This window comes from Grampus griseus (genome assembly GCF_964374135.1).
Source record: "Grampus griseus genome assembly, chromosome: 2".
NCBI lineage: Eukaryota > Metazoa > Chordata > Mammalia > Artiodactyla > Delphinidae > Grampus > Grampus griseus.
This window is the reverse complement of record NC_139018.1, coordinates 161,508,831-161,535,737: the sequence shown is the minus strand read 5'-3', so window position 1 is coordinate 161,535,737 and position 26,907 is coordinate 161,508,831. Positions and strand designations below refer to the sequence as shown.

General features: G+C 36.3%; 1 protein-coding gene across 1 annotated transcript in view; it reads right to left on the bottom strand.

The window, feature by feature from the left end:
• MALRD1 (MAM and LDL receptor class A domain containing 1) overlaps positions 1-26,907 on the bottom strand; it is a gene marked incomplete at both ends in the record, with an annotated part of 578,033 nt that overhangs the window by 187,640 nt on the left and 363,486 nt on the right. Inside the window, one exon of the mRNA XM_082648013.1 lies at positions 26,055-26,238. Within this exon, the coding sequence (XP_082504139.1) occupies positions 26,055-26,238 (184 nt within the window). The remainder of the gene's footprint in view (positions 1-26,054; positions 26,239-26,907) is intronic.

Below are 26,907 nucleotides of genomic sequence, written 5' to 3'. Positions count from 1 at the left end.
CTTGGGTAAAAAAAAAAAAAAAAGGGCGAAATAGGCTCAAGAAAAAAATATTTTGGGAAAGATCACACACCTGAAATCTTCCTTCACAGATGAACTATTTCACCTGACGGCGCTCTTGTTCTAGAAATAGGATCGGGACAAGTTTGCAAATCAAAGGAAATCTCAACACTGCTGATGACTACATATCTCATGACCAGGATTTTTAAATGTCCAGAAAATAACAATAAACACCTTTCGTATTTTCTATTCAGGGTGAGCGCTTAAATCTATCTTATGTTAGAAAGATTGCTAGGTTTCAAGAAGGTCACTGCACATATCAGACAACTGAGAGCAACACATCTGAATGTGTAAACTCCGTGAGCTCAGTGACAGCAAAGTTCAGTTTGTGCCCAAATTATCGAAGTGTTATCAGAGTTACTGGACCATGTCTTAGAGGATAGCAAGAGCTTAGGAAAATATAAAAAACGCAAATCCACTTGTGCTACACAGAGGCAAGGTGTATACGAAGTGGAAAATATCTTAAAGATCAACTTTTCAGCTTTTTAAGCAAAATGGTGACTTTATAAACTGATTCTATACTTGTTTGAAAGAAAATTATATATGTCAACCTCTCTTTTCAGACATGCAACTCAGATTTTTATCTTTAGCTTTTTTTAGATATGGATATATTTTAAATATCTAGTTTTCTAAATCATTCATTTAAAGGTTTAAGACAAAAATCCTTTTTAGAAGGTTTACAATGAAGGAAAAGGAAATAATAAGAAAATAAAGCAAAATCAACAACAAAATTCAGAAGTGATGTATTTGACAATGACCAGTATGCTTTTCAGCTTGAAGAAGCATTTTTAGTGGGTTAGTGATTCAAAAGTCCTCATCCATCCCTCATCTCTTTTCAGGTCCTAATGCTCCATTAAAAGAACGCTTGCTTCGTTTTCTGGTAATTTCCTAACTACCATTTTAAAAGAAATGTTGACCCTTTCCATTCTGGATTTTACTTCTGCATCTGATATACCAAAAATGTCTTCCTTTCTGTGACCCTCAACTCCTTTAGCTCCTGGCCACCGTATTCCTACTACTCCATCACAGCTTAACCTTCCTTCTCTCTCTTGGCTCTTTTTCCAGTCCAGGCCTTCAATGCCAATGCAGCAAATTGTGACCCTATGTTCTTCTTTGGGCATCATATTTACTGTCATGATTTTACCTGACATCTGGGGGTTGATGACCTGATATCTACAACCCAATCTGTCCCTTCTCCTGAGTTTAGTCGCTTAAGATACATTTCCCGCTGGACTTCTCTATAACATATCAGACACACTAAACGTGACCAAAAAATGCACTTTTTTCTCTCTTTTTGCCTCCTACTTTATCTTCCTCTACTTCTTGACTCACACTAAACCTCACAATGCTCATCTGTGGATGGTCCACAGAAGCATAACATCTTTTCTCACCTACTTTGGTCCTTACTCTTGTTTTTACGCCTTCTTCCTGTCTCATCCGTGGGGTGGAGATGGCTGGCTGTTTACAACATATACCTTCAAATTTCTAGAGCAGACAGTTGTTGCTGGGTAGCAGCTGCTCAGCCAGGCACTTGACTTCTCAACACCATATGCAACCAGGTGGGGCCACAAGGGTGAGTTCTAGCCAGTGGAGTGTGAGTGGAGGTGATACTCACTCACTTCCAGGCAAAGCCACACAAACTTCCACGCACAGCTCGTCACGTTCTTTTCCTCTCTCCGTTGGATAGAAACAATGTGATGTTCACTAGGGTGGACCTTGAAGGTCAGAGACTAAAGATCTGCCTGGGTCCCTGAATAAATGCATGAGAAGAGTGGTCCGCCTAATCTGTTCACTTGCTAACTACTGCAAGCTGAATAAGAAATGAACTTGAACTGTGATCTAGCTGTAGCCTCCCCTGCTACAACTGGTATGCAATGAGGATGATTCCGTTGATGAATATGGTGGCTCTGACTCTTAAGGAGACTAGATTGCATGTCTCATCCTGTTTAAGCACGTTATATATATAAACTCATTTAATTCCGAAGATAGCTCCACGAAGCAGGTACTATAATTTTTTGTCTTATTAAAATTACTGAAGGTCACACAACTACATCATAGCAAAGCCAGAATTCATGCTTTGACTACAGCCTTTACTCTTTTTTTTTTTTTTGCGGTACGTGGGCCTCTCACTGCTGTGGCCTCTCCCATTGCGGAGCACAGGCTCTGGACGCGCAGGCTCAGCGGCCATGGCTCACGGGCCCAGCCACTCCGCGGGGCACGTGGGATCCTCCCGGACCGGGACACGAACCCGCATCCCCTGCATCGGCAGGCGGACCCTCAACCACTGTGCCACCAGGGAAGCCCAGCCTTTACTCTTAACCAATAAACCCCATTCCTCCTCTCATCCTGCTCAAATATCCAATCCCATAAGCCATAAGTTAAGTGTTACTCTTTCAAAGTCCCATTTATCCATCCAGCTCTGCTCGTGCTCTGGATAATATCAATTATAGCACATGGTATTGAAATACAGTACACTGATATATTTCCTGTTGGATTTATCCACTATACAACAGAAAACTAGACATGTTTCTTCTGGGAAAAAAAGGAAAGAATCAAAGGAAGGAACTATATTGTACTCATTACTACATCCCTAATACATAGCAAAGATCCCAGGGACCTTTTGGTCATTAAGTAACATTTGCTGAACTGTGTTTAAATTTGTAAAATTGCCTGGACTTTACCACTACAATCAGAATAGGTGGTTAATTAAACATAAAATGAATTCTAAACATGCTATGAGTACTAAGGACTAAGAATTACATTGAATGAATTTAAACTATATTGGGCAAAATCATTCCTATAGAACTTCACAGTTAAAAATGGTTACAAGAAAACTGTCAACTCTTGAAAACTGTTTAGAGGATAAATAGGCTGTAGGATAACTACTGTCACTGCCTAAGATAATTTCTGAGATGTAATATATACTGTGAGCTTGATAGTCTATATAAGCACAGGTAAAGATGCAATTTATTGGTTTCTACACAGAGAAGTAGGCCCATGGTGTGTGATGACACGAGACAAAGCAAAGATAATCTAAAGAAAAGTGAGGCACAGGAACCTGGAGTATTGAGACAATAAATACTCTTTGTGAGGAAGACGACTTTGGTGTGAGACATAAAATTGTAAGGAAAGAAAAAAACTCACCCAAGGAAATCGTAATCATCATTCACAAGTGGCCCTTTATTAAGGATGTCTGTCTACATGCTGGATTCCAACTCTAGCTTGAAGAAGACCCATAATGGATGGAATATGTCATCTGTTTAGACCTAATTAAAATGTTCTAATTGCTGTATTAAGAGGGGAGTACACACTTTGCTCAATTTTATCTCCATTCCACTGGAGATGAGGTGTAAGAGGAAACGTGCACATTAAAGCACATCAAAGCACCGATGTCATATGTATCTGACAGAAAATGGCACAGAAGGCAAATGCAATTGCTTATTTAGCTGTTGTCTCAAAATACTATTTGTTTTCCTTTGCTCAGGTAACTTTTGCATAGAAATTATACGGAAGTACTTGCGGATTTGCTCGAAATATTAATACATAGTAGGGATACACGCTTATTTAAATATATTTTATAATAAATAGTTGATTCATTTTGACCAAATTGAAAACAACTATTTTTACACATCTTACTACCCAAGTCAGTAATTATCATGTGTGTTTGCTTCTTGTTCTCCTACACCTACTATGGAGTGACAGAATAATCAATAAATTGAGAGGCAATGAGCTGTATTTCTGTTCCCACAGTGTCAAACCTCCAAGTAAGCTGGAATGAAATCATTCAAACACTCTGGATCCCTAAAGTCTTTCCACTCTAAAGTTCTAGGGGTTTTGAATACTATCTCAAAGACACTTTCTTAGTTAATTCACTAGAAATTCTCTGGTTGTTTTTAAAAAATATAAATGTAAGTACAAAAATGCTGTAAGAAGTAATCTAAGATTATTATTTTCAGCCACCCAAAAGCACATTTCTCTTATGAGCTAAAATGTAAGATGAAAATTCCATTAAAATTGTTGCGCATTGGGCTTCCTTGGTGGCGCAGTGGTTGAGAGTCCGCCTGCCGATGCAGGGGACGCGGGTTCGTGTCCCGGTCCGGGAAGATCCCACATGCCGCGGAGCGGCTGGGCCCGTGAGCCATGGCCGCTGAGCCTGCGCGTCCGGAGCCTGTGCTCCGCAACGGGAGAGTGAGTGGCCCGCGTACCGCAAAAAAAAAAAAAAAAATTGTTGGGCATTAAAGAGTTAAAAGTTACTCATGTAGAATGTCTCAGCTATAGGCTGCCCCACTCCAATATCTATACTTCCACTAGAATGAAGAAATCAAGAGTTGCATAAAGCCCAAGAATTTACCAGCATTGATCCTATATAAATAAAATGTGGGAATAACTGGAAAAAACCAAAACACTAACATTTTTACATACAAAATACATAAAAATAATTAGGCAAAAAACTTAGTTTAATGAGATGGAGAATATGGGAGTGTGTGTTGAAATGTAGAGACATATTTCTGAAGTGTACATACCCCCCAAGAGCAGATTATGAATCATCTGTGTTTAATGTGTGAGAATATATCACATGGATATAAAACATGAATAGTTAGGGTCTTATAAAATATGTTATAGACTGATGTTCAAAATAAACACAAGGTGAATAAGCTTCCTGGTTCAAGGTGATGACGCAGGCTATGGCAATAGGTCCACCTTTAACATGCACAGGATCTGCTGTGGACACCCCAGTCTGTAGGTACAATCCCATCTTCATCTCCATAGTCATCTTGTAGCTAACCTTGCAGCTCAGGGTATGCATACCAGCAGTGCAGTCCCTCCATGAGAAGACAGAACTGGGGAAGACGTGAGGAAAGACCCCTGAAGCCAGCTTGGAGCTGCATGATCAGAGTAATCTGAGATTTAGAACCGGGAACATAGGCTCTGAGTGGGCATGTCCTTTTAGCTCTCAACAGACTCCTTGCCAAATGGGGTGGGGTGGGGCCTGAGGAAGAACAGAAAAGAGCCGGCTAATGTTCATCACCCAGAATCTCAGTGTGGTATTACATAGCTGATTGATCAAAGGAGAGATAACTGATTAAAGATAAGCCAACAGGATTATTGCATTTGGGATTGAATGTTGTACCAAGACACACAGAAATAGCAGTTCTGGGGGGCACAGGTGTCTAATGGGCACTTCACTGGAGCAACTTCCCACGAGCCCCTGTTACTTCGGTCCTTGGAGCTTATTCTTTTCAAGGATGGCTTCCACAATTGTTTCTTCAATTCTCTGATCCATCCCAGAATCTTTAGAAAAAATGACCTCTATTTATTTGATTGGTAAAATTGGTTTCTAGTACATGCACTAAAAAAGGACATAAACTGTTAACTGCATCTATTATTACCCTATCTTGGTCGCACTTTAGGAGTGCTGCAACCATAATCAATGATATGTGTAATAAAGGAAAACAATACCACTTCAAGGAAATATACGGCCTCCTAAAAAATATAAGGTTCTAGAACCTCATTGATATTGATACCATTAATGAGTTTTAATGAAGAATAAGAGATTTTGAAGTGCTGAGCAATCTGATTCAGACTTCTGAATTAGTTTGTCTTTTCTATTATTTGTATAGTAAGGTCACTGCAGGACACTGTTAAATAATTTTCAATTTACATGCAAATTCCAGCATCAAACTGTGATCAAGTTATGTTTTTCTGCATAAAATGAATACAAATAAGTCTAATCACCACATAATATTATCTTTGACCCTTTCCTTTGAACTCTGCCATATATGTGAGATGTATAAAAATTTAATTTGCACTGTATTTTTGACATAATATTTCATTCAAATCTTCAGAATTTAATAAGTTTACTGTGGACTAAAGAAAAATATTTTGATGTACTTTTTAATTGTTTACAAAGAGTTTAGCCACAACAAAGAAACTTTATGATATTTTTAAACAAAATCTTAACATCTCCCTGAGTAATCTCTCTACCAGTTGTGTCATTTGGCTGAATTAATTAATCTCTCTGAGGCTCAGATTCCTCATCTGACGAATGGAGATACTGAAGTTCCAACATGAATAACAGAGGTGTATGAACATTAAATGAGATCATGTATGCAAAGTTTTCAGTACATGCTTGACATTTACTAATTAGTTATTTAATGTTACTTTTTCCAAATTTTTTCTTGATTCTTGAGAACCTGCCCTCTCAGAACCTTAGTTTCTTTATCTATAAAGTGGGTTCTTATAAGATTTAGTGAAAGGACTTCCCTGGTGGCGCAGTGGTTAAGAATCTGCCTGCCAATGCAAGGGACACAGGTTCGAGCCCTGGTCTGGAAAGATCCCACATGCTGCGGAGCAGCTAAGCCCGTGCACCACAACTACTGAGCCTGCATGCCACAACTACTGAAACCTGCACGCCCAGAGCCTGTGCTCCGCAACAAGAGAAGCCACCGCAATGAGAAGCCTGTGCACTGCAACGAAGAGTAGCCTCTGCTCGCTGCAACCCCGCGTGCAGCAACGAAGACCCAACGCAGCCAAAAATAAAAATAAATAAGTAAATAAATAAATTTATATGTAAAAAAAACAAGATTTAGTGAAGGTAAAGCATATAAAGTTGGTAAAACTGTCATTGATTTAGAGATATTAAAAGTTCTAATTATTTTTGTAGTCATCCTAGGTCAGCATTCTCTCTACAACAAAACGCTTCTTTGAGGAATCATTAATAACATTTTACACTATTTCTAAATAGTGTTAGGAAATGCTATCAGTATTAAGAGATATTAATTTTTCACTTACAATGGATTGGGTACTGGTTTAATCACTTTGCAAGGATTAAATCAATACATTTCCATAATAATTCAATTGTATAGAAAAGGCATAGAGTGGTGAAGTAACTTGTCCCAGGTCACACACCTGAGAAACAGTGAAGTTAAAATTCAAACTGAGCTAATGATTCCAATGCCCATCATGTTATATAACCTCTAAGCTATTGCTTTTCCAATCAAAATGGTGATGAAAGAATATAATTTAAATTGCATATCCCATGCTTTTAAGGAAATTTGAAAATGTTTAAAAGTATTTAAAAATACAGGATTTCTTGGAATATGAGATAATCCTTAGACTAGAAACACCTGGAAGCTCACTTGATCCATTGTCAAATTCAACATAATATTTAAATTGCTTAATATGTTGCATAAGTTATTTTAAAGATAAACTCACCAAATAGTATATTATGTCCAAAATAATAAAGCAGGACATGACATCTTGAGAAAAGATGTACATTTTAAGTAGCTAAACATTAAAAAATGATATAATTTTCCATAAAATACATTATAAAACACTGCAAAATACCTTTGTGTTAGTAATGTATTTTACATTTTAAAGTATTTTAAATAATATTGATAGAAAATCTTTTTTTCACTTCCTTTTTTTGGCAGTATGAGATTTTAGTCACGGAATTAAGGCCAACTGAGAGAAAATATCTACAATCTACAATTCAGTAATAAAATACTGAAATACATTTTCAAATGCAAGACTCTTCAAAGTCAGAAATGAAATGAATTCAGCCAACTGGAATTTATATTGAAATCTGGAGATAACTTCACGGGCTAAGGACTACCCAGGGCAGGAGATATACTGGAGGTTCCCACACAAAACTGGAATCAATAGGGTTTATATTTGCAGCTTTAGAGTAAATGAGAAAGAAACCTGCCTCTCAGAAGTGGTGGAGATATAGATATACATGAATCACCTGAATATCTATCTCTCTATCTGTCTATCTATCCATCTCTATAGATACATACCTATAGGAGATCTCCCTCCCCCCCCCATATATATGTATGTATATATCCTGAATCTAGAATTTATACAGAATAACAAAAGGCTAACAGGAGCCAAGACACTCCTGAAAAAGAAAATCAAAATCAAGAGACTATATACTTCAGGTAACAAAACTTATTTAAACATTATAATAAAGAAGAGGTGTGGAATAGCAGAGATAGACTCATAGACCAGAGAACATAATAGAAGACCTAGAATTGAACCCCATGTGTTTAGATATTTGATTTTTGGCAGACTTGGCATGTACATCAGAAGGGAAAGAATGGACCTATCATGTATTAGCAGTCTTCAGGCTAAGTTATGGGTGCAGCAGAGAGTACATAAAAATTGTTGCAAGGGAGATAAAGGCATACAATTTTAAGGAAATCAATTTCTAGATCTTCATTTCCAAATATGAAGCTTCCTGAAATTGATGTGCCAAGAATGCACCTATGATCATCTTGGTTCTACTTTACACACTCTTTCACAACCACACTCCACACTTTATAGAAGATAGAGCTTTGCATCTTTCCCTCTATTTGACATTCAAAAGTATACATGGGCAAGTTGTGATAGTAGAAACATGATAATGTTTAGCTCATTTAAAGTCTCACTTCTTTTATTCCCTATTTTCAAAGAATGTTTCAGCCTGATGGAGTTTCATGAGATTGAAGGGAAAAAATATTAGCATGAAACAATTTTATAATACAATGCTATTTACTAACAATGCATTCATAACTAAAAATAAAGCTATCTTTTAAAATTAATAAATCTGAATATATAAGTACAAACATAAATAACTTTGATATTTTTAAGCTCCCATCGAAGTATGAAAGTTTGATACAAATTAGCATTGCTCACAGTGGAAGCTAGGGAAACATGCACATCCACAGAAAAATGACTGACGTACTGTTAATAGCCAGAAGTTAAATGTTCATTTCAGCATATCAGAAAGTTGATTCCCTGTAATGACATCACTGTGCTTCATGAATGAATGTGATGGCAGAAGCCATTGTTCAACAGAGTGCATCAAAAATCATGATAGAGGGGCTTCCCTGGTGGCGCAGCGGCTGAGAGTCCGCCTGCCGATGCAGGGGAACCGGGTTCGTGCCCCGGTCCGGGAAGATCCCACATGCAGCGGAGCGGCTGGGCCCGTGAGCCATGGCCGCGGAGCCTGCGCGTGCGGAGCCTGTGCTCCGCAATGGGAGAGGCCACAACAGTGAGAGGCCCGCGTACCGCAAAAAAAAAAAAAAAAAAAAAAATCATGATAGATTAAAATAATGCTATGCCTTAGAGCAAAGAAAGGTATGTTACTACTGAGATTACAACAAGCGAAGAAGAACTTGTTGAAATTTAGACACTTTTGCACAAGTATATTTGGACTTACATTGGGAATAAGGTATTTTTATAAATGTTTATATATTTGTATTTATATCTGTTTATTTTTTCTGATATAGCTGCTCAATGACTAAGCAGAAGGGTGCCCTTATTGCTCATATTCATTCCTTTACTCTTTTTTAAAGTATTTGCTTAAAATTCAACAGCAAAAACACCAAATAACATGGACACAGGACTTGAAAGATATTCCTCCAAAAAAGATATACAAATGGCCAAGAAGCACTTGAAAAGATACTCACCATCACTAATGCAAAAGAAGGATATGCAAATCAAAACCAAAATGAGGTGTGACTTTACACCCATTAGGATGGCTACTATATTTTTTAAAACCCCAAAGACAAAAAACTCCAGAAAATAACAAGTTTTGGTGAGAATGTGGAGAAACTGGAATGCTTGTGTAGTGTTGGCAGGAATGTAAAATAGTGTGGTCACCATAAATAATATTGAGTTGGCCCTCAAAAAATTAAAAAGAGAACTACAATATGATCCAGCAACTCCACTTCTGAACATATACATAAAACAATTGAAAGCAGGAACAAGAACAGATATTTGCACACCCATGTTCATAGCGGCATTATTCACTATAGCCAAAAGGTGGAAGCAAACCAAGTGTCTATCTTTTTCTTTTAAAGATTTTTTGTATGTGGACCACTTTTAAAATCTTTATTAAATCTGTTACAATGTTGCTTCTGCTTTATGTTTTGTTTTTTTTTTTGGCCGTGAGGCATGTGGGATCTTAGCTCTCTGACCAGGGATCAAACCTGCACCCCCTGCATTAGAAGGCAAAGTCTTAACCACTGGACCGCCAGGGAAATCGCCCAAGTGTCTACTGACAGATGAATGGATAAACAAAAAGTGGTATATACATATAATGGAATATTACTCAGCCTTAAAAAGGAGGAAAATTCTGATATATGGTACAACATGGATGAACTTTGAGGATATTATGCTAAGCAAAGTAAGCCAGTCACAAAAGAACAAATACTCTTATGAGTCCACTTGTATAAGGAAACTAGAGTAGTCAAATTCACAGAGAAAGAAGGTAGAATGGTGCTTGCCAGGGGCTGAGGGCAGGGGAAAATGGGGAGTTACTGTTTAATGGGTACAGAGTTTCAGTTTTGCAAGATGAAAAGATTTCTTGGATGGACGTTGGTGATGGCTGTACAACAATGTAAGTATACTTAATGTTACTGAATTGTACATTTAAAAAGGATTAAGCTGGTCAATGTTATGTTCTGTGTATATTGCCACAATGTTTTTAAAAATTAAAAATATTTGCTGATTGTCTACTGATAGGCACTGTTCTAGGAGCAGGTGTTATGGCAGAGCCTGACTTTATCCTCTGCTTCAATTTGGGAACATTTTTACTGACAAACAAGCTTTGGATTGCCAAAAACATTTAACCTTGATTTACACAGAATATAGGATATTGCCATTAAAATGGAAAATACTATGGGATATTAGGATATTAAACTTTCATATTTTTAAAATAGATATATAAGGAATAAGGGATATATTAATATTCAGCAATTATTGCACCTAGAAGTGGGACAGCTGTCGTGAGGATGCGTATTTACACACTTATGTAAATTTTAAAAATACACTCAGGCTTATTAAGATGAAAACTCGCTGGTTTGAAAATGAGAACTGTTTTGAATTTTGTCTAAAGTTTTTCTGCACCTGTTGAGATGATCGTGTGTTTTTTTCCTTTATTTGTTAATGTGGTGTATCACATTGCTTGATTTGTGATACTGAACCATCCTGGCATCACTGGAACGAATCCCACTTGATCATGGTGTATAATCCTTTTACTGTGTTGCTGAATTCAGTTTGCTAATATTTTGTTGAGGATTTTTGTGTCTATATTCATCAGTGATATTAGACTGTAATTTTCTTTTTGTGTGATGTCTTTGTCTGGCTTTGGTATCAGGGTGATACTGGTTTCTTAAAATGAGTTTGAAAGCATTCCTTCCTCTTCAATTTTTTTTTTGAACAGTTTGAGAAGAAAAGGTGTTATGTCTTCTTAAAAGTTTGGTAGAATTCACCTGTGAAGCCATCTTTTCATGTACTTTTGTTGTTGTTGTTTTTTATTACTGATTCAACTTTATTACTGGTAACTGACCTATTCATATTTCCTTTTTCTTCCTGATTCAGTCTTGGGAGACTGTATGTTTTAAGGAATTTATCCATTTCTTCTAGGTTGTCCATTTCATTGGAGTTTAATTGTTCATAGTACTCTCTTACGATCATTTGTATTTCTATGGTGCTGGTTGTAACATCTCTTTCATTTCTGATTTTTATTTATTTATTTAAATAAATAAATATATTTATTTATTTTTGGCTGTTTTGGGTCTTCATTGCTGCGTGTGGGCTTTCTCTAGTAGTGGCAAGCGGGGGCTACTCTGCGGTGTGCAGGCTGCTCTTGTTGCAGAGCTTGGGCTCTAGGCGCGCAGGCTTCAGTAGTTGTGGCATGCAGGCTCAGTAGCTGTGGCACATGGGCTTAGATGCTCCGCAGCATGTGGGATCTTCCCAGACCAGGGCTGGAACCCATGTCCCCTGCATTGGCAGGTGGATTCTTAAACACTGCCCCACCAGGGAAGTCCCCATTTCTGATTTTATTAATTTGGGTGCTCTTTCTTTTTTCTTGATGAGTCTGGCTAAAGATTTAACAATTTTATTTATCTTTTCAAAGAACCAGCTGTTAGTTTCATTGATCTTTTTTTTTTTAGTTCCTATTTCATCTATTTCTGATCTCTATTATTTCTACTAACTTTAGGTTTTGTTTATTCTTCTTTTTCTAGTTCTCTTAGATGTACGGTTAGCTTGTTTACTTGAGAATTTTCTTGTTTCTTGAGGTAGGTCTGTATTGTTATAAATGTCCTTCCTGGAACTGCTTTTGCTGTGTCTCATAGATCCTGGATTGTTGTGTTTCCATTTTCATTTGTCTCCAGTTTTGTTTTTTTTTTAATTTCCTCTTTGATTTTTTCAGTGACCCACTGGTTGTTTAGTAACATGTAAAGTATGCTTGAATCATGTGGTGAATAAACTTATTTTATCACAAATCATTGACAAAGGTATATTATTTGTTTCAAATTTCTCATATCTTTGAGTATATTATGTCAAAAAAGGAGCCACTAAATGGAAGAGGAAAAAGGATTACTAATAGTGTCTTTTTAAGTCTTGTTAGGTAAATCATTCTTGGATATTATTCCCAGAAATTGAGAGAATGAATAATTCTACTGACTATATTGTAAAAAATGCTTTTATAAGTCAAGTGGTTTCTAACTTGTCGCTTCCAAAAATTTGAACAGTGACTTAGTTTTCAGATGCTAGATCAAAAAATAATTTTTGATTATAAAATATTGTGATTTTTGACTTACATTTTTGGCAATCCAGTTCAAGCACTGGAAGGACGATGCTGTAACAAAATTCAATGTTAACAAACATCACAATCTTATGTGAATATGGTTTCTTAGCACTTATTTCAGTAAAAGCAAAAATTAGAAATAGAACTAAATTCTTTCTTGTTCTAGGAATAGTCATTCATAAATACATAAAATTGAGGTAATGAATGAGTCACAGTTTCATGCATAGTGAAGAATCTCAAAAAAACTTTAGCTAAAAAAGAAACAAGTCACCAAAAATACATACAATTTTACGGTATGACTCTATTTACATAAAGTATGAAACTGGACAAAATTAAATAATATGATTTAGGAATATAGTTATGCCAAAATTAAAATTAAATTCAAGAAGATGATTATCATAAAAGGCAGGGTAATGATTTCCTCTAGTGGAAAAATATATGATTGGAGAAGTGCATATAAGGATTTCTGAAGTACAGGTAATATGCATAATTTCTGTAGAGTAACTTGGGGGAATCATTTTATTTTAATATTAAGCTAAAAATACACATTTAAAATACACTTTTATATGTATAATAAGGGCTCATACAGCTGGCTGCACATTAGAATTATCTGAAGCTTTAAAAATTATGGATGCCTGGAACTCACATCCAGAGATAATGATTTAATCGGTCTGGAATGGGGCCTGGGAAGAGAGATTCTTTTAAGCTCCCCAAGAGATTTTGGTGTGAGGCCAGAGTTAAGGGCCACAAACACTGATGCATTTCACAATAGAAAGCAAACATGGTTAAAAAAAAAGAAAGAAAAAGAAAAAAAGAAAGAGTGGGGGAAAAAGAGAGAGAGAGAGAGAAAGAGGTTGACCAATCCTGGAAAGTTGGAGATTCTGAATTTTTCAGATCATCTAAACACTGGGGCTGTTTTATGCCTTTTTGAAGGCCTCCATATGCTTTATTGAGCATATGTTATGTTCTCATGATCTCTTTCAGACACTGCATAACGTATTGGGCAATCGCATCCAATGCTCAAAGAAAGCTGTGTTCCACTAAATTTCATCTCAATGTGTTTATAATATTTAATATATGAGATAACTTTCAATGATTCAACCCATAAAAATATATCTAGGTATAAAATAACACACTAAAATGACCTAGAAATATATTAACAAGAGTAAAAAATCAATTAATGAATAATAAAATTATTAATTAATACTTTCATATTTTTCTTTTCTTTTTTTATTAGTTCAACCAACACATTTAGCTTTTTATAGATTAAAAGACCCTTTTAATACTTTGGGCTATGCTTATATTTAAAGCAATTAAGAAAATGAAAGCATCACCCTTCCAAATGAATTCCCATGAGTCTTTGATAATCAGGATAATCACCTAATTCCACGTTTTAATTTCCATTAGATTGGGACAATTAAGAGAATTCTAATTAACCACTAAGAACTAAAAAACTGAAATGAATGTAGGGTGTTCCCTCAGTGCAAAGTACAACAGATTAAAAAAGAAAAGAGTAGATTACAATACTAGGAAAGTAAAATGTACCAGCATGTTGCAAAGGAAAAAAGCAAACAAACAAACAAACAAACAATCTTACAGTGACTTTTCTTTTTGGTAGAACACTTGGGAAGAAGGAATAACCAAAAATATAAAGCATAATTAAAGTTAATAAAAATATATGTGGTGATGAAGTATTATGGTTCAAGAACATTTAAATATAAGCACCAAAATGTAAAGATGGAAAACAGAAAGAAACATGAAGAGTATTTAATCTGAGGGTGTTTCTTAAGCTAAACAACAAAGCAAACTTATAAAGTAAAATCTTGATTAAATTAGATTAAATAAATTGGATGAGGATGTCTTCATCAAAAGTACCATAAACAATATCAAAGGAGAATAAAAAGCAAGAAAAGCATACTTAAAATATATCTTATAAAAGAATGTTTATATAATTAGTGAAGAAAAAGCATGTCCAAATCAATACAAGCAGCAAACAGCTCAACAGAAATTTTTGACGAGGAAATGAATGGGCAGTTCTCAAAAGATGAAATGTGAATGACCAACAACAGGCTTACTGGTTTAGAAAGAGATTTAACTGCATTATTAACCACATATGTAAATTAAAATGCTATATCATTTCATCTACTAAATTAGAAAAAAAACTCCTTGCAGAAATCGAATGAAAACCAATGTTGAGCAGGATTTAAAGAAATAGATAAATTAATTTATCTAAACTAAAAAGGGAAAGCAATCTTGATGGAAGGGATGGGGGTTTAAGAAAGGTTCAAGGTGTTGAATTATGGAGACAGGCGAACATGGACAAAGGCTGAGGAGAACAAAGCAATAAGCAACCTTAACGGGTGGCATGTGAAGAAACAGCAAAAACAGTGGATGAAGGGTTGCCAGTGGAAATTTACATTTTAATAATCATTCTTTTTTTTTTTTTTTTTTTTTTGCGGTACGCGGGCCTCTCACTGCTGTGGCCTCTCCCGTTGCGGAGCACAGGCTCCGGACGCGCAGGCTCAGCGGCCATGGCTCACGGGCCCAGCCACTCACAGCATGTGGGATCTTTCCAGACCGGGGCATGAACCCGTGTCCCCGGCATCGACAGGTGGACTCTCAACCACTGCGCCACCAGGGAAGCCCTTAATAATCATTCTTAATGACAATATATATTAAAGTCATAATTTCGTATACCCTTAGGCTGGGATATTACCTAGTAGGAACTGGTGGTCGGCTAGTCACTCTCTAAACAAATGTTCATTTCCTTCCTCATCCTTAGTTTTGAATAAACACATTTCATAGATTTCCTTCCAGTTTGACCATGCAACAAAATTTTGGCTAATTAGTTATAGGTGGAATTGACGTGCAACAGCTTCAAGGAAACCTTTTAAGGGACAGTTGGTGTGTGCCCTTTGCTGTTTTCTCCCAGCTTATTTTTTTCCTGCCAGCTGGGAGCTTGACAGGCATCCATCCTGAGCTAGAGTCTCCCCCACTAGTTCATTCAGCCATCTTCCCCTCTCTATTTCTATTGCAATACTCTAGCACAGTTTATTACTTTTTACCTACTCCATTAGACCAGCCATCTATTGGAATAACCAACTCATCTGTATACTTATTTGTGGAGGTATTGTACTTGTTGAATGAATACTATTCTAAGAATACGTGTTCAGTGAGTCTAGAGGGGACTTGTTTACCCCACTCCCTTCATCTGATGACTCCCTCTCATCCCCTCATCCATATGGTCACCAAGGTGGGAGCTCAGTAGGCATGTTGGTACATATCCCTGACATCAGACTAGTTAAGAAGTCTGAAGATGGCTGTTTGATCCAAGATAGGTCAATTGTAATCACCTACCAGAGAATTTAGAAATATAACTACTGGGTTTTTGCAACAGCGTTTTGAGGCTCTTGAATCCTGCAGTGTAGTCACATTTCCTGCCTATGTATGGTGAAGCACAGAAAGTTGGTTCCACAGAGAGGGGCCCAAAACAGATGTGCAGAGGGAAGCAGTTGAGAGAGACAAGAGGCACAGAAAGATCACAGCTCAAGTTCTCTCTTTTCAATCCCTGGTTTTAGAACCTTCCTGAAGTTGAAATGCACTCCTGAGCTCGGGTTTCCTGAGGTTCCTCATACCCTTAAATAAACTCTTTATGTTTGACGCTACTGGCAATCAAACTAGATATGACTAAACTAGAGGTTTCCCAGAAATGATCATGAGGATGTATAAAGACTGAAAGGCCAAAAAGTAAATGTGGGAAAGAAATCCAAACCACGCTTTTTTTTTTTTTTTTTGCTGAGCTCCTTCCTGACCTTTTAACCAACAGTTTAAAACTGTATTTCCCAGTTCCTCTGAGGCAACTTTCCAAACAATTTGTGTGACTCATTTTGCTCAAATCCCTCAAGAACCCCTTCTGTATTAAACATCTTTATTCCCTTCTTAAAAGAGATGTGCTGGGTCTAGTTTCATGATGTCACCCACAATGGTAGGTGTTCAATATATATTAGTTTCCTTCTATTGTCTTGAAGTTCACGTATGCTATGCAGGTCTGTAAAACAGTGACGTTCGTATGCAACTAATCAGCAAAGGAATTAAGTCAATACAACACAGAATTTGTGTCGATGCCTGCATGATTCTTCCCTCTACAGTAATGTCTTGTGCCTCCAAGGCATAGCAGATGAGAGGGAAGGACACTAACACAGCTGAGCCGGAGAGCCACAGAAGAATGACGGGCTGTTGAGTACGCACCTCACCCCGTCTTTCTTTTCTCTGTTTCTCCACATGCTCTCTTGGAAATGCTTATTTGTTGTATGTTTTTAAAAATTTTTCCTAGTCTTTTGTCACTCTTCCCATGTCTCCATAATTCAACAGTCTTAAACTCTTTTTTATACCACCCTTTCATCAAGATTCCTTGCATCGTACCCTACCCACCTTTTTAGGTAAAGTAGCACATTTGGTGAAAAGTTCCTCTATTTATTAGGATTTTAACATGCTTTAAACTGTGCCTGTATTTTTATTATGGTTGCTTTTGTTTATGCTAGTGCTATATAACTCAGTTATCTATGCTTATAGTGGTTTGACCTAATCCTGTTTTCCCATAAGCCCTTTTATGTGATCATTCAAAATAGGAGACTTTTTAGAAACTCATGCATGCCTCTGTGTATAGGTATGTGTGTGTGTGTTTCATCAAATAGACAAAAAATTGGTTTCTGGTCCTGGCCTAATATTTGTGCATGTATAAATACCTGTGGATTTAGTTGAAACCTATTTATGTTGGAACCACCTGGATATAAATTTATTGAGTTCCACATCTACTTATTTTGAGTACCACCTGTAGCTACACACATTTGTTTCAGGACTGAAGAGTTTATCTTTCAATAGTGTAATGAAAAAAGTATATCTATATCAGTGTAAAATGGAAGTCTCATTGATAAACATTAATATTCATTTTGATTAGAAAATAATTAATAAAACATAATTCAGTAAAAATTGAAATGCCATATTGTCACAAATTTTCTATGTGATGGTCTTACCGACCTAGATATTAAGTGGGGAAATGTTCATTGTAATTGAAACAAATTCTACTTAGAAATTGCATGAACAGAGGATAATGTTAGGATTCAGCTTTACAGCAGCCTTCATTTGAACCTAGGGACATTTCAAGGGCTATTTAAGGCTTACTAAAACGTATGTTCAAGTAATTGTATTTTCTTAATATTATGAGCGAGCCAAGTTATATCACTGTGCTTGATTATAATCAAGTATAATCACATTAATTATAATATTCAGTTTATCACTATGATATGATTACAGTTACATCTTTAAATGTAGACCTTTTGACATTGAAATGCTAATTTTATCAAGCTTATTGAAAGATAAAGTAATCTGATATTTTCTAGGTATATAATAATGATTGCCTTAAACACAACATTAATTAGATCCATTCATGGTTTTGATTTTTTAATTAAAAATAGTGATTAAAGATATAATAAACTCAATTACTTAGTTCTATTGTCTAAAATATGGTCATGGAACCAGAATAAGAATCTATTCCCTGATTTTATGAGAAGCAAATAACTTGGCTCTCAGGCTTAATGAAGAGCAATGTTGTTGGTTGACCATGACAAAGAAGTCTCTCCCCTGAGGCCTGGCTCAAATCAATTCAAGCAGTAAAGCAAAGTGAGGGCTACAGCTGTCAATGACCGGAAGGAGAGGGTTGATGCCACAAGGACTCTCTCTACTTATTGGTTTTGAATTTTGCTTAGTGTGGACTTCATTTTCTGACTATTTTCCCCATAAGACTGGAGCCAGGGATGCTGTTAGATGTTCTTTCTTAACATATTTGGAGTATTAGAAACTGAAGGGTACATATATTTTTTATATCATAGCCCTAACTGTAAATAATATTCTTCTATTTAAGGTAGGAAATTGCATGGTGTGTTAGTTAGATCTGACTAGATTATAAGACACTTGAAAGATAATCTCCATATCTCAAAAACACCATTTTTTGGGTCATTTGCTATATATGTCTAAAACAAGTTGGCAGAGGGACTTTCCTCTACAGACTCAAGGGGACCAGGCAGATGTAGACACTTCACCTGGAAAATGAGGTGTCCTCTACCACAGCAGCAGAAGGGAGACCAGGTGGGCTGTACACCAGCTTGGAAATGCTTCAACCTGGAAGTGACACACCTCACTTCCTCACAGCACTCTGGCCAGAGCTTTTTGACACAGATCCACCTACCTGAAAGGGTCTGGGACACACAGGGAAGAAAATGGATACTTTGAAAATAGTAAATATCTCTATAACGTACAATGGTAGGTTTAAAAATTTTGTAGTAATTTGTTTATAAGTCAGTGAATTGAGATCACCATTCTTCCCTTTAGATAAAGAATTAAACTTTTGAATCAATAAAAATTAGTTACCTTTCTTTGACTGAAAAGTCAAAATGCTTAATTTCTGCATAATATACGGTATATACTTAGTAAAGATGCATTTCTGTATGGATGGATATCTTATTGATACTGATATGTAAGTTGGGAGAGGATATAATCAGGATATATATTTATTATAATGAAATATCTTTAAGCATGACTTTGATACTTTTTGTTAATCAAGAAAAGATATTTGCAGAAATGTAAAGTAGTTTCTTCAAGTAAAGTCTACTTTTTCATCATCTTTTTCAGGACTATTTGAGAACCACTGGGCATTTCACCAGCCAACAGATAAAGTTTCACAGAAAGTATCAGGTTTAATTTAAAGGTATGAATTGGCTCTGACATATAGAATATATTTAACAAATTACTTCAATTCTTGGCAGAAATTTTTAGCCTTATGTACAAAAGGTGTATAAGCAAACCTAGAACAAAAATAGTTACATATAATCAGAAAGAAACTGCTGTGAACTGGATCTCATAAGTCCTATAACATTCGTTCATAAAGCCTGTTTTATTTTCCCTCCCTCCTCTTACTGAAAAACTTTCTGAATCCAAAATAAAACAAGTATGTAACAATGAAGACTGGCTGAACATTAAATTTTTAAAAAACAGGATTTACCACGTTTAAAATATTTCAACTAGTGTTACTAAAACACATCATTGTTAGGAGTACAAGTGATATGTCTGATATCGCCTGTTTTCTTTCAAGAGCATTTGAAACTACTGGCAAATTAGATGTGGCAGGTGTTGTCTGATTGCTTTCACGCCATAGTATTCATCATGATTTTAGTAGTATTTTATGCTGTTACGGCTAAATATGGCTGTTTCTGTGCCATTAAGCATCAGTAAAGAAATCAAGCTGGCTGGTATTGTTTAGTGTAACCTCTGGATCCCTCAATTTTCCAGAGTTGTAATGAAGATGAAATTAAACATGACAGTGAGGATTTCAATGATAATCATGTCTAACATTTACTGAGTCGTTACTACGAAGAGAGTTACTGTTCAAAGCTCTTGGCGTATATTAACTTGTTAAATCCTCACAATTACCCTATAAAGCAGGTTCGATTTTTACTGCCATAAAGAAACTGAGGTAAAGAGCTGATAAGCACTTATTCAAGGTCACAGAGCAGCTAAGTGGCAGAGACAGGATTTAAACCCAGGAAGGCTGACTCGGGAGTCTGCTTGCTTACCCTCTGTGCTGTGAGATGATCGCTAGTACAGAGCAGGTGTTTCTGATGACAAAGTTCTGCATGATGAGGCCCCCTGCCATCTCCCCACCCTTACTTTCTTCTGCTTCAGCAAAACGCTCCCTCCTAGTAAGTCTGCCTTGCTGGTCCCGAGACCTGGAGTGCTTTATTCAGGGCATTTGCGTGGTTGCCTCTTAGTACATTTAAGCCTTTGCTCAACTGTAACTTTCAGAGACTGTTTCTGACTAATCAGGGTGATAATCCTCCCTCACTTTCTCCCTATCTCATTCACAGCACCTAATACTACATGACACAGTATTACACATTACTTTGCTTACTGTCTGCATCTGCTGGCAGAACGTAACTCAATGAAGGCTCTGTTCTGAATTTTAACACATATAACAAGATTTGGATAAATGTTTTCTATTAATCCATCTGTCTGCCCATCTATTTGTCCATCTATCTATCCATCCATCCATCCACCCATTCATCCATCATTTATGTACCCTTACGTTATACGCACTACATATTATCTAGCCATTAGTTATTAAAAATAAAAGTCACTTTTAATTACTTCATTAGGGTGAGATATTTATTTTTTCTACTGACTATCATCTTCCTTTCTTTTTTCTTTTCTGACACACATTTACTTTAAAAGAAAATTGTGGGAGACCTAAATGCAGCACTTGGAACACTCACGTGTTGAGAAGAAATACAGCTTTTCATCTAAACTAAGTGAAGAAGCTAAGTTTTGAAGTCACTCTACAGGGTTCTGTGCATAGATTTATGTATTTGTGAACTCTGTATAGAGCAATCACTGCTTTGTGATCTCCCAAGTTCAGTTTAATTCAGAGTGATGCTACACCGAAATCATTATCATCAAGCCACTATTTTTCACTCCAAATCTATCACTGCTGACAGTACACTTAGAAGTCATACATACAGTTTTTAAGGGGTTACAACCAAAAGGAAAGTCTTTTCAAGTTATGTGTGAAGACAATCTACTAAACATCTGAAATTATAATGATTCTGTCTTCTCTGACTTTATCCCCAAGGTATTTCCTTCCTCTCACATTTAGGATTATCTGGGGAACATGATGTGCTTTGCTCTGTATGAATTTAGAGACAGAGAAGCTACTGTGCTACTGTCTACTTAGAAGATTTTATTGACTTCTGGAAGCATTTGCTGGTCCCTGAATTATTTCTTCCTTTTCCCCCAATGGAAAACTGGTCATCATTCAGTTGGATCTTCTAGATTTTTCGGTGGAAAAGGCAACGTCTTATAATGTTATCGGCTCCCACCCTGAGGTCCTGGGTTTACCAGTGTCTTGAAGACTGTTCACAGAGCAGTCCTGGCAGCAGAAGGCATGGTGGCGGGGGAGAGGCACACGGGGAAGAGGAGGAAATGCCGGGCGTCAAGAAAGGGGCAGTGAAAGTGGAAATGGAAAAATCAGGAAAGCCAAACGCTGTGCGACACAGGCATTTCAGCCCTGCTCCGAGGAGGTGCACACAGTTCATTGCACAGAGTTTTCTGCAGACTAGCCAAGCGATAAAGGCTTGCTGGACATGTGAACGGAACAGAACAAGCTTTTAAACGCTGATATGTTTAAAGGCGTTGTGCCTAGAACAATGTCAAGGTTTTTGCCAATGTTGTCCATCTATATTTTAGCCAAAAATATTCAGTGCTTTCTGTACACCATGCATTCTTCAAAGTACTTCGTATAAAGTAAATGATTTAATCCTTGTGAGAGTTCTATGAGGTGGAAGCAGTATTCTTACCATTTTCCGGCTGAGAAAAATAAGACAAAGGAAGATTACATAATTTACCTAAAACCATGGAGCAGGTAGCAAGTGGGTAAACCAGGATTTGCACCTAATGGTCTTGTTGCAAAGCTGACATAAATGCTATTTAGTATTAATAGTAGACTCAGCTGGATGGCTGTATGTAATAAACGATTGCACTTAATAACTAATGCTGATTGAACATGAGTAAGCACTTAAATTTAGAATTGGCACTTTTATAAATTACAGTGATGGAATATTCCTTTCCTCTCTACATGAATTTTCTTTCCACTTTTCTATCCCATAGAATTGGTGGTCGCATTTTATAAGATTTTTGTACAAATCATCTTTAAATCAACTTGAATTTAAACAGAGGAAGCACTGAATTCATAATGTCACTTTTTAAAAATGAATAAGCTACTTGCTTCCAAAAAGGAGATACGCTTCTTAATGTATCTTTGGACAGGACAAAGATACGCCTATTCTTGTATTTTTCTTTTTAGAAAAATACAATAAATTTGATAGCAAATTGAAGATAGCACCATGATGTGTTCAGAATGCAAAGAAATAAAAAAGCATATATCTAGCTTTATGGTGGCCATGTACTAAATATTATCTAATAAACTGAGTTCTGTGCTTCTGAATGGAAAGTAACACATAAATATGAAGCTCAAGTAGCTTTCTCATTTGCAGGTAAGGTAGATAACCGTCAAACATACATCTCATCCATATCCTCTACCCTCTCCACTTCCATTCTGAATCAATTCACAACTTTGTTCTGCATTACTCTGAGGTCTAAAAAACTACGCAAAGATTACAGAGTTGTCAGTCCAAGAAAAATTTCAGAGGTGGTCTCTTAGGACCCTAAAAAGGATTATAAGTCCATAGATTCTATATAAATCTATAAAAATATGATTTGCTTTTTGAAATTTTCTGGCTCTAGTCCCCTCCAACGCTTTGATGTGGGTCCTCACTATCTTTCATCTGTATTTAGTCTATTCAATTTTGATGCTACTCCCAGGGATGTTTTTATTTGTTTGTTCATTTTTTGTTTTGTTTTTGAATGCGGGCTACTGTCCTAGAAAGGAATCCTGATGGATCCATTTGAGTTTTCATGGGGTCTAGACTGCTCTAGCCCCACAGACCTAACCACAGACCCCTTGGACCCACTTATTCTAAAAGTGGATGAAACCCCTCCCGGTTTTACCTGTCATTCTCAAACCACGTGACTGCATTTTTCCAGTGAATATCTGTTGGGCCTTTCATGATTCTCCTGGCTTCTCTCTTATAGACATAAACAGCATAGAGATCCTGTTTATACTGGGTTTTATAGGGATGTATTTTCACTTAATTTTGTTGCATATGTTTTCCATAGCTTATAGGCTTTGTTAACTAGGCTTTGACTTTAAAAAAATTATTTAAAAAATTATTTAAAATACTTTTTAAAAATTGAAGTATCATTTACATACCATTAAGTTCACCCATATAAAGTTTACAATTTAATGGGTTTAGTATATTTATGAAATTGTATTATAATCACAATAAAAATTTAGAATATTTTCATCACCCCATAAAGAAACCCCATATTCATTAGCAGTCACTCCCTACCCCATGCTCTTTAGCCTTAAGTAACCACTAATCTACTTCTGTCTCTACACATCTGCTATCCTGGGCATTTCATATAAATGGTATCATACAGTATGTGCTCTATTGTGATTGGAAGGATGTGACAGAGAAATAAACACTGTCATTTTTTAAGTTCTTCATCTCGAATGGGGAACAGCAACAATTCCATGATAGATTTTATGGTGACCGGTTTGCATGTGATTTGAAGCTGGTTTCCTAATATGGGACAATAAAGCACCACTTGAAAATATGGCATAGTTAATAATAATGATGATGGAAAATAACAATAAAATGGAATACATAAATTTTACTATGTGCCAAGACTATTCTAAGCACTTCTCATATATCAACATATTTAACATTCACAGAAATCTATGATGGAAGTGCTATTTTTTATCAACCCCATTTTATTGATGAAGAAACTGAGGCAAAGTGAAATGAAGAAACTCACCCAAGCTAGTCGGTGGCAGAGCCAGAGTCCACGCCCAGGTAGTCTGACTGGACACCTTGTTCCTAACCACTATTCTACACTGCCTCTCTGATGTTTAGGTGTTTTGTCAGATACCATTCTCTTCCAAGTTGGCAATACTAGAAAACAACATAGGGTAACTTATGCTCTAATTTGCTTTCTTGTTACTCATTTTTCACAGCACTGCTATTTTAGTGGCATATAAAAACTAGGGGGACAAAAAAAATCATTGTTTTTTAGTTCCAAACATAGTCCTTTAAACTTTTGCAAAATACTTTTTTTTCCTATCTTAACTAAAACATAATCTGAAAATCCTCGTTATTTGTAGCAGGCTGGCTATTTAAAAAATGGTTACTTCTTCCTAAAATATATTCGACATACAGTTGACCATATTCACTACGAATAACCAAAATTTGCCTTTTTATTTATAACAAAGAAAGTCTTAAGTAGTATATCACTAAATGTATAAGACATTAAAGTATTAGTCAGTACGGTGAATGTTTGATCAACCTGAACGAAATGAGTTATAATCATGTAAATTTTCACAGGACTTTAAGAGAAGAAGGGAAAGAAATAGTCCACATTTCTACATGAAACTTGGCAGAGCTGGGATAATAGCTCTCATTTTTCTTCTGTCCTGAATCGGCCCATCCAAGAATCATTCTGCTTCCCTTGAGAGAAAAAGAATCTCTCCTGTTTAATAAGTTACTAGAAAAGAGTTTAAAAAGCATGTTCTAAGATACCTTTTCATGATTATATTTTCAGATCCCCTTTTCTGTGGTCCAGGAACCCTCTCCTAAACGTCTCCAAGCCCAAACCCTGTCTTTTGCTTGACATAGAGACCTGGAGCTCTGTGACCCCTGTGCTCACCTAGGGTGCATGAATTCTGATTTTATGTAATATGTATGTACCTATGTATATGTGTGTGTATGTATGCATGTATATATATATATAGTAGCTGAGTATCAGCTGCCTTTGCTGGAAACATGGTGGGGTGTGTGGGAGAGACTCAAACTCCAGAAGACTGACTCCTAAGCAGAATCCTTTTCACCAGCCCTGGTCATAAAGAGAGCAAATGCTTTAACAGCACCAAAAACCAAAGTCACATTTTTGCACTGCCTTGGTGTAGTGATATTTTAATATGAAAGCAGCAACGGAATTAAACAGCATTCAGGTTTAGCTCTTGAGTCCCAGGGGCTTGCCTCTAAGTGAATCAGTGTAAGACACCACAGAAGGCATATCTTTCATGGGCAGGATATATCACACGGTACTATTTTGGAAATCAGATAGAATGACTCCTCAGAAAGCAACTGTGCCAGCTGTGAAACTGTACAAATGTATTTATAATTATTTTTGACATTTTCTGGGTAGTTTTGTAAAGAAAATCTAAGTGTAATTATACTTCACACTTAGAAGCATGATAAGTGATAGCACATTTTTTCAAGTTACTATTCACTTGCTAGGGTAGCATTTTAAATCCCTTAAGCAGAGCTCTCAATTTAAGTTCTGCTTGAATTATACTTGGTTGCATGTATTTCTTATATATCCACTAACTTCCAGCTTTCTAACCCTTTTTACTGATTCATTTAAAATTAATTAAATTACATAAATGTATGTGAGTATTAGGCTTACATTTTAAATTTTGTTGAAAATTAATTCAAAGGACAACACTGCTGCATGTTAGAAAGGGGATGATGCAGAAGGAAGAGAGGAATTACTTGTGTAATTAAAGGATGGAGAAACTATTATCTCTTAACATGTAGCTAAGTCCAACCGTTATGAAATGACCTCTTTCGATTGATTTTTACGTATGTACAAAATACGTAACTGCAGAACATTTTATAAATATGAAGCGAAGATAAAATGGCTAGATTATAAATGTGCTTCCAAACGGCAGTGCTTTCCAGAAACTTACCAGTCGTGCAGTTTTCAAATTCAATGTCATCAATTGCAGCTCCTCCTCGCAGATCCCTTGTTCTGATACCTTGAAATATGACTTCAAAATTCCTTAACTTTCCTAGAAGGATGACAGCCTTTTGCCAATGATCACCAGAGTTCTGCTTACTTCCTTGCCATACTTTTGATAGTCCTTTCTCTGTCTGAAGGTAGAGAAGTTTGCATTAGGCAGATGATTAAACACAAAAGAAGGAAAAAAACACAACTACAATTATTTAGAACAGAAACATTTGATCAATGAAAACTCATTAAAAAAACTGACAATATTCATGATATATTTTACCTCATCCAAACAGAAGCTCCTTAATCTACTAGGTACTCCCAAAAGCAATACTAGCAAGACTAGCAGTAAACTTGTTTGGCTATTTTCAGAGACATCATTATTAGAAAGTGGCCTACTCAGTTCAATCCACTTCTCCTTGCTTGCCCACAAAATTCTCAATGGATATTTGGTGGAATCTGAACAGTTTACAGGTGCCCTGGGTTTACAGCTCTAGGTACCCTTCCCACCAACTTTCTACTCACGTTCTTGAATCATTGGTATTGCACCTTCCTTTACAGAGCTTAAATAACTTACATAAGGAAAGAGAAGAGAGAGATAAGAGGAGGAATATGTGGGAGAAATCACATATCCCTGAGGGATATGATAAGAAATTGTGAAGTGAATTGAGCACAGAGGGAGAGTGATCATTTCTAGGACCAGATTTCAAAAATTCTATTATATGATTTTGGATATTTATAAAATTCTACTATAATGATTATATGAGCACCAACAATAATTATTTTATACCAAATTATTCAATGGTAAAGGA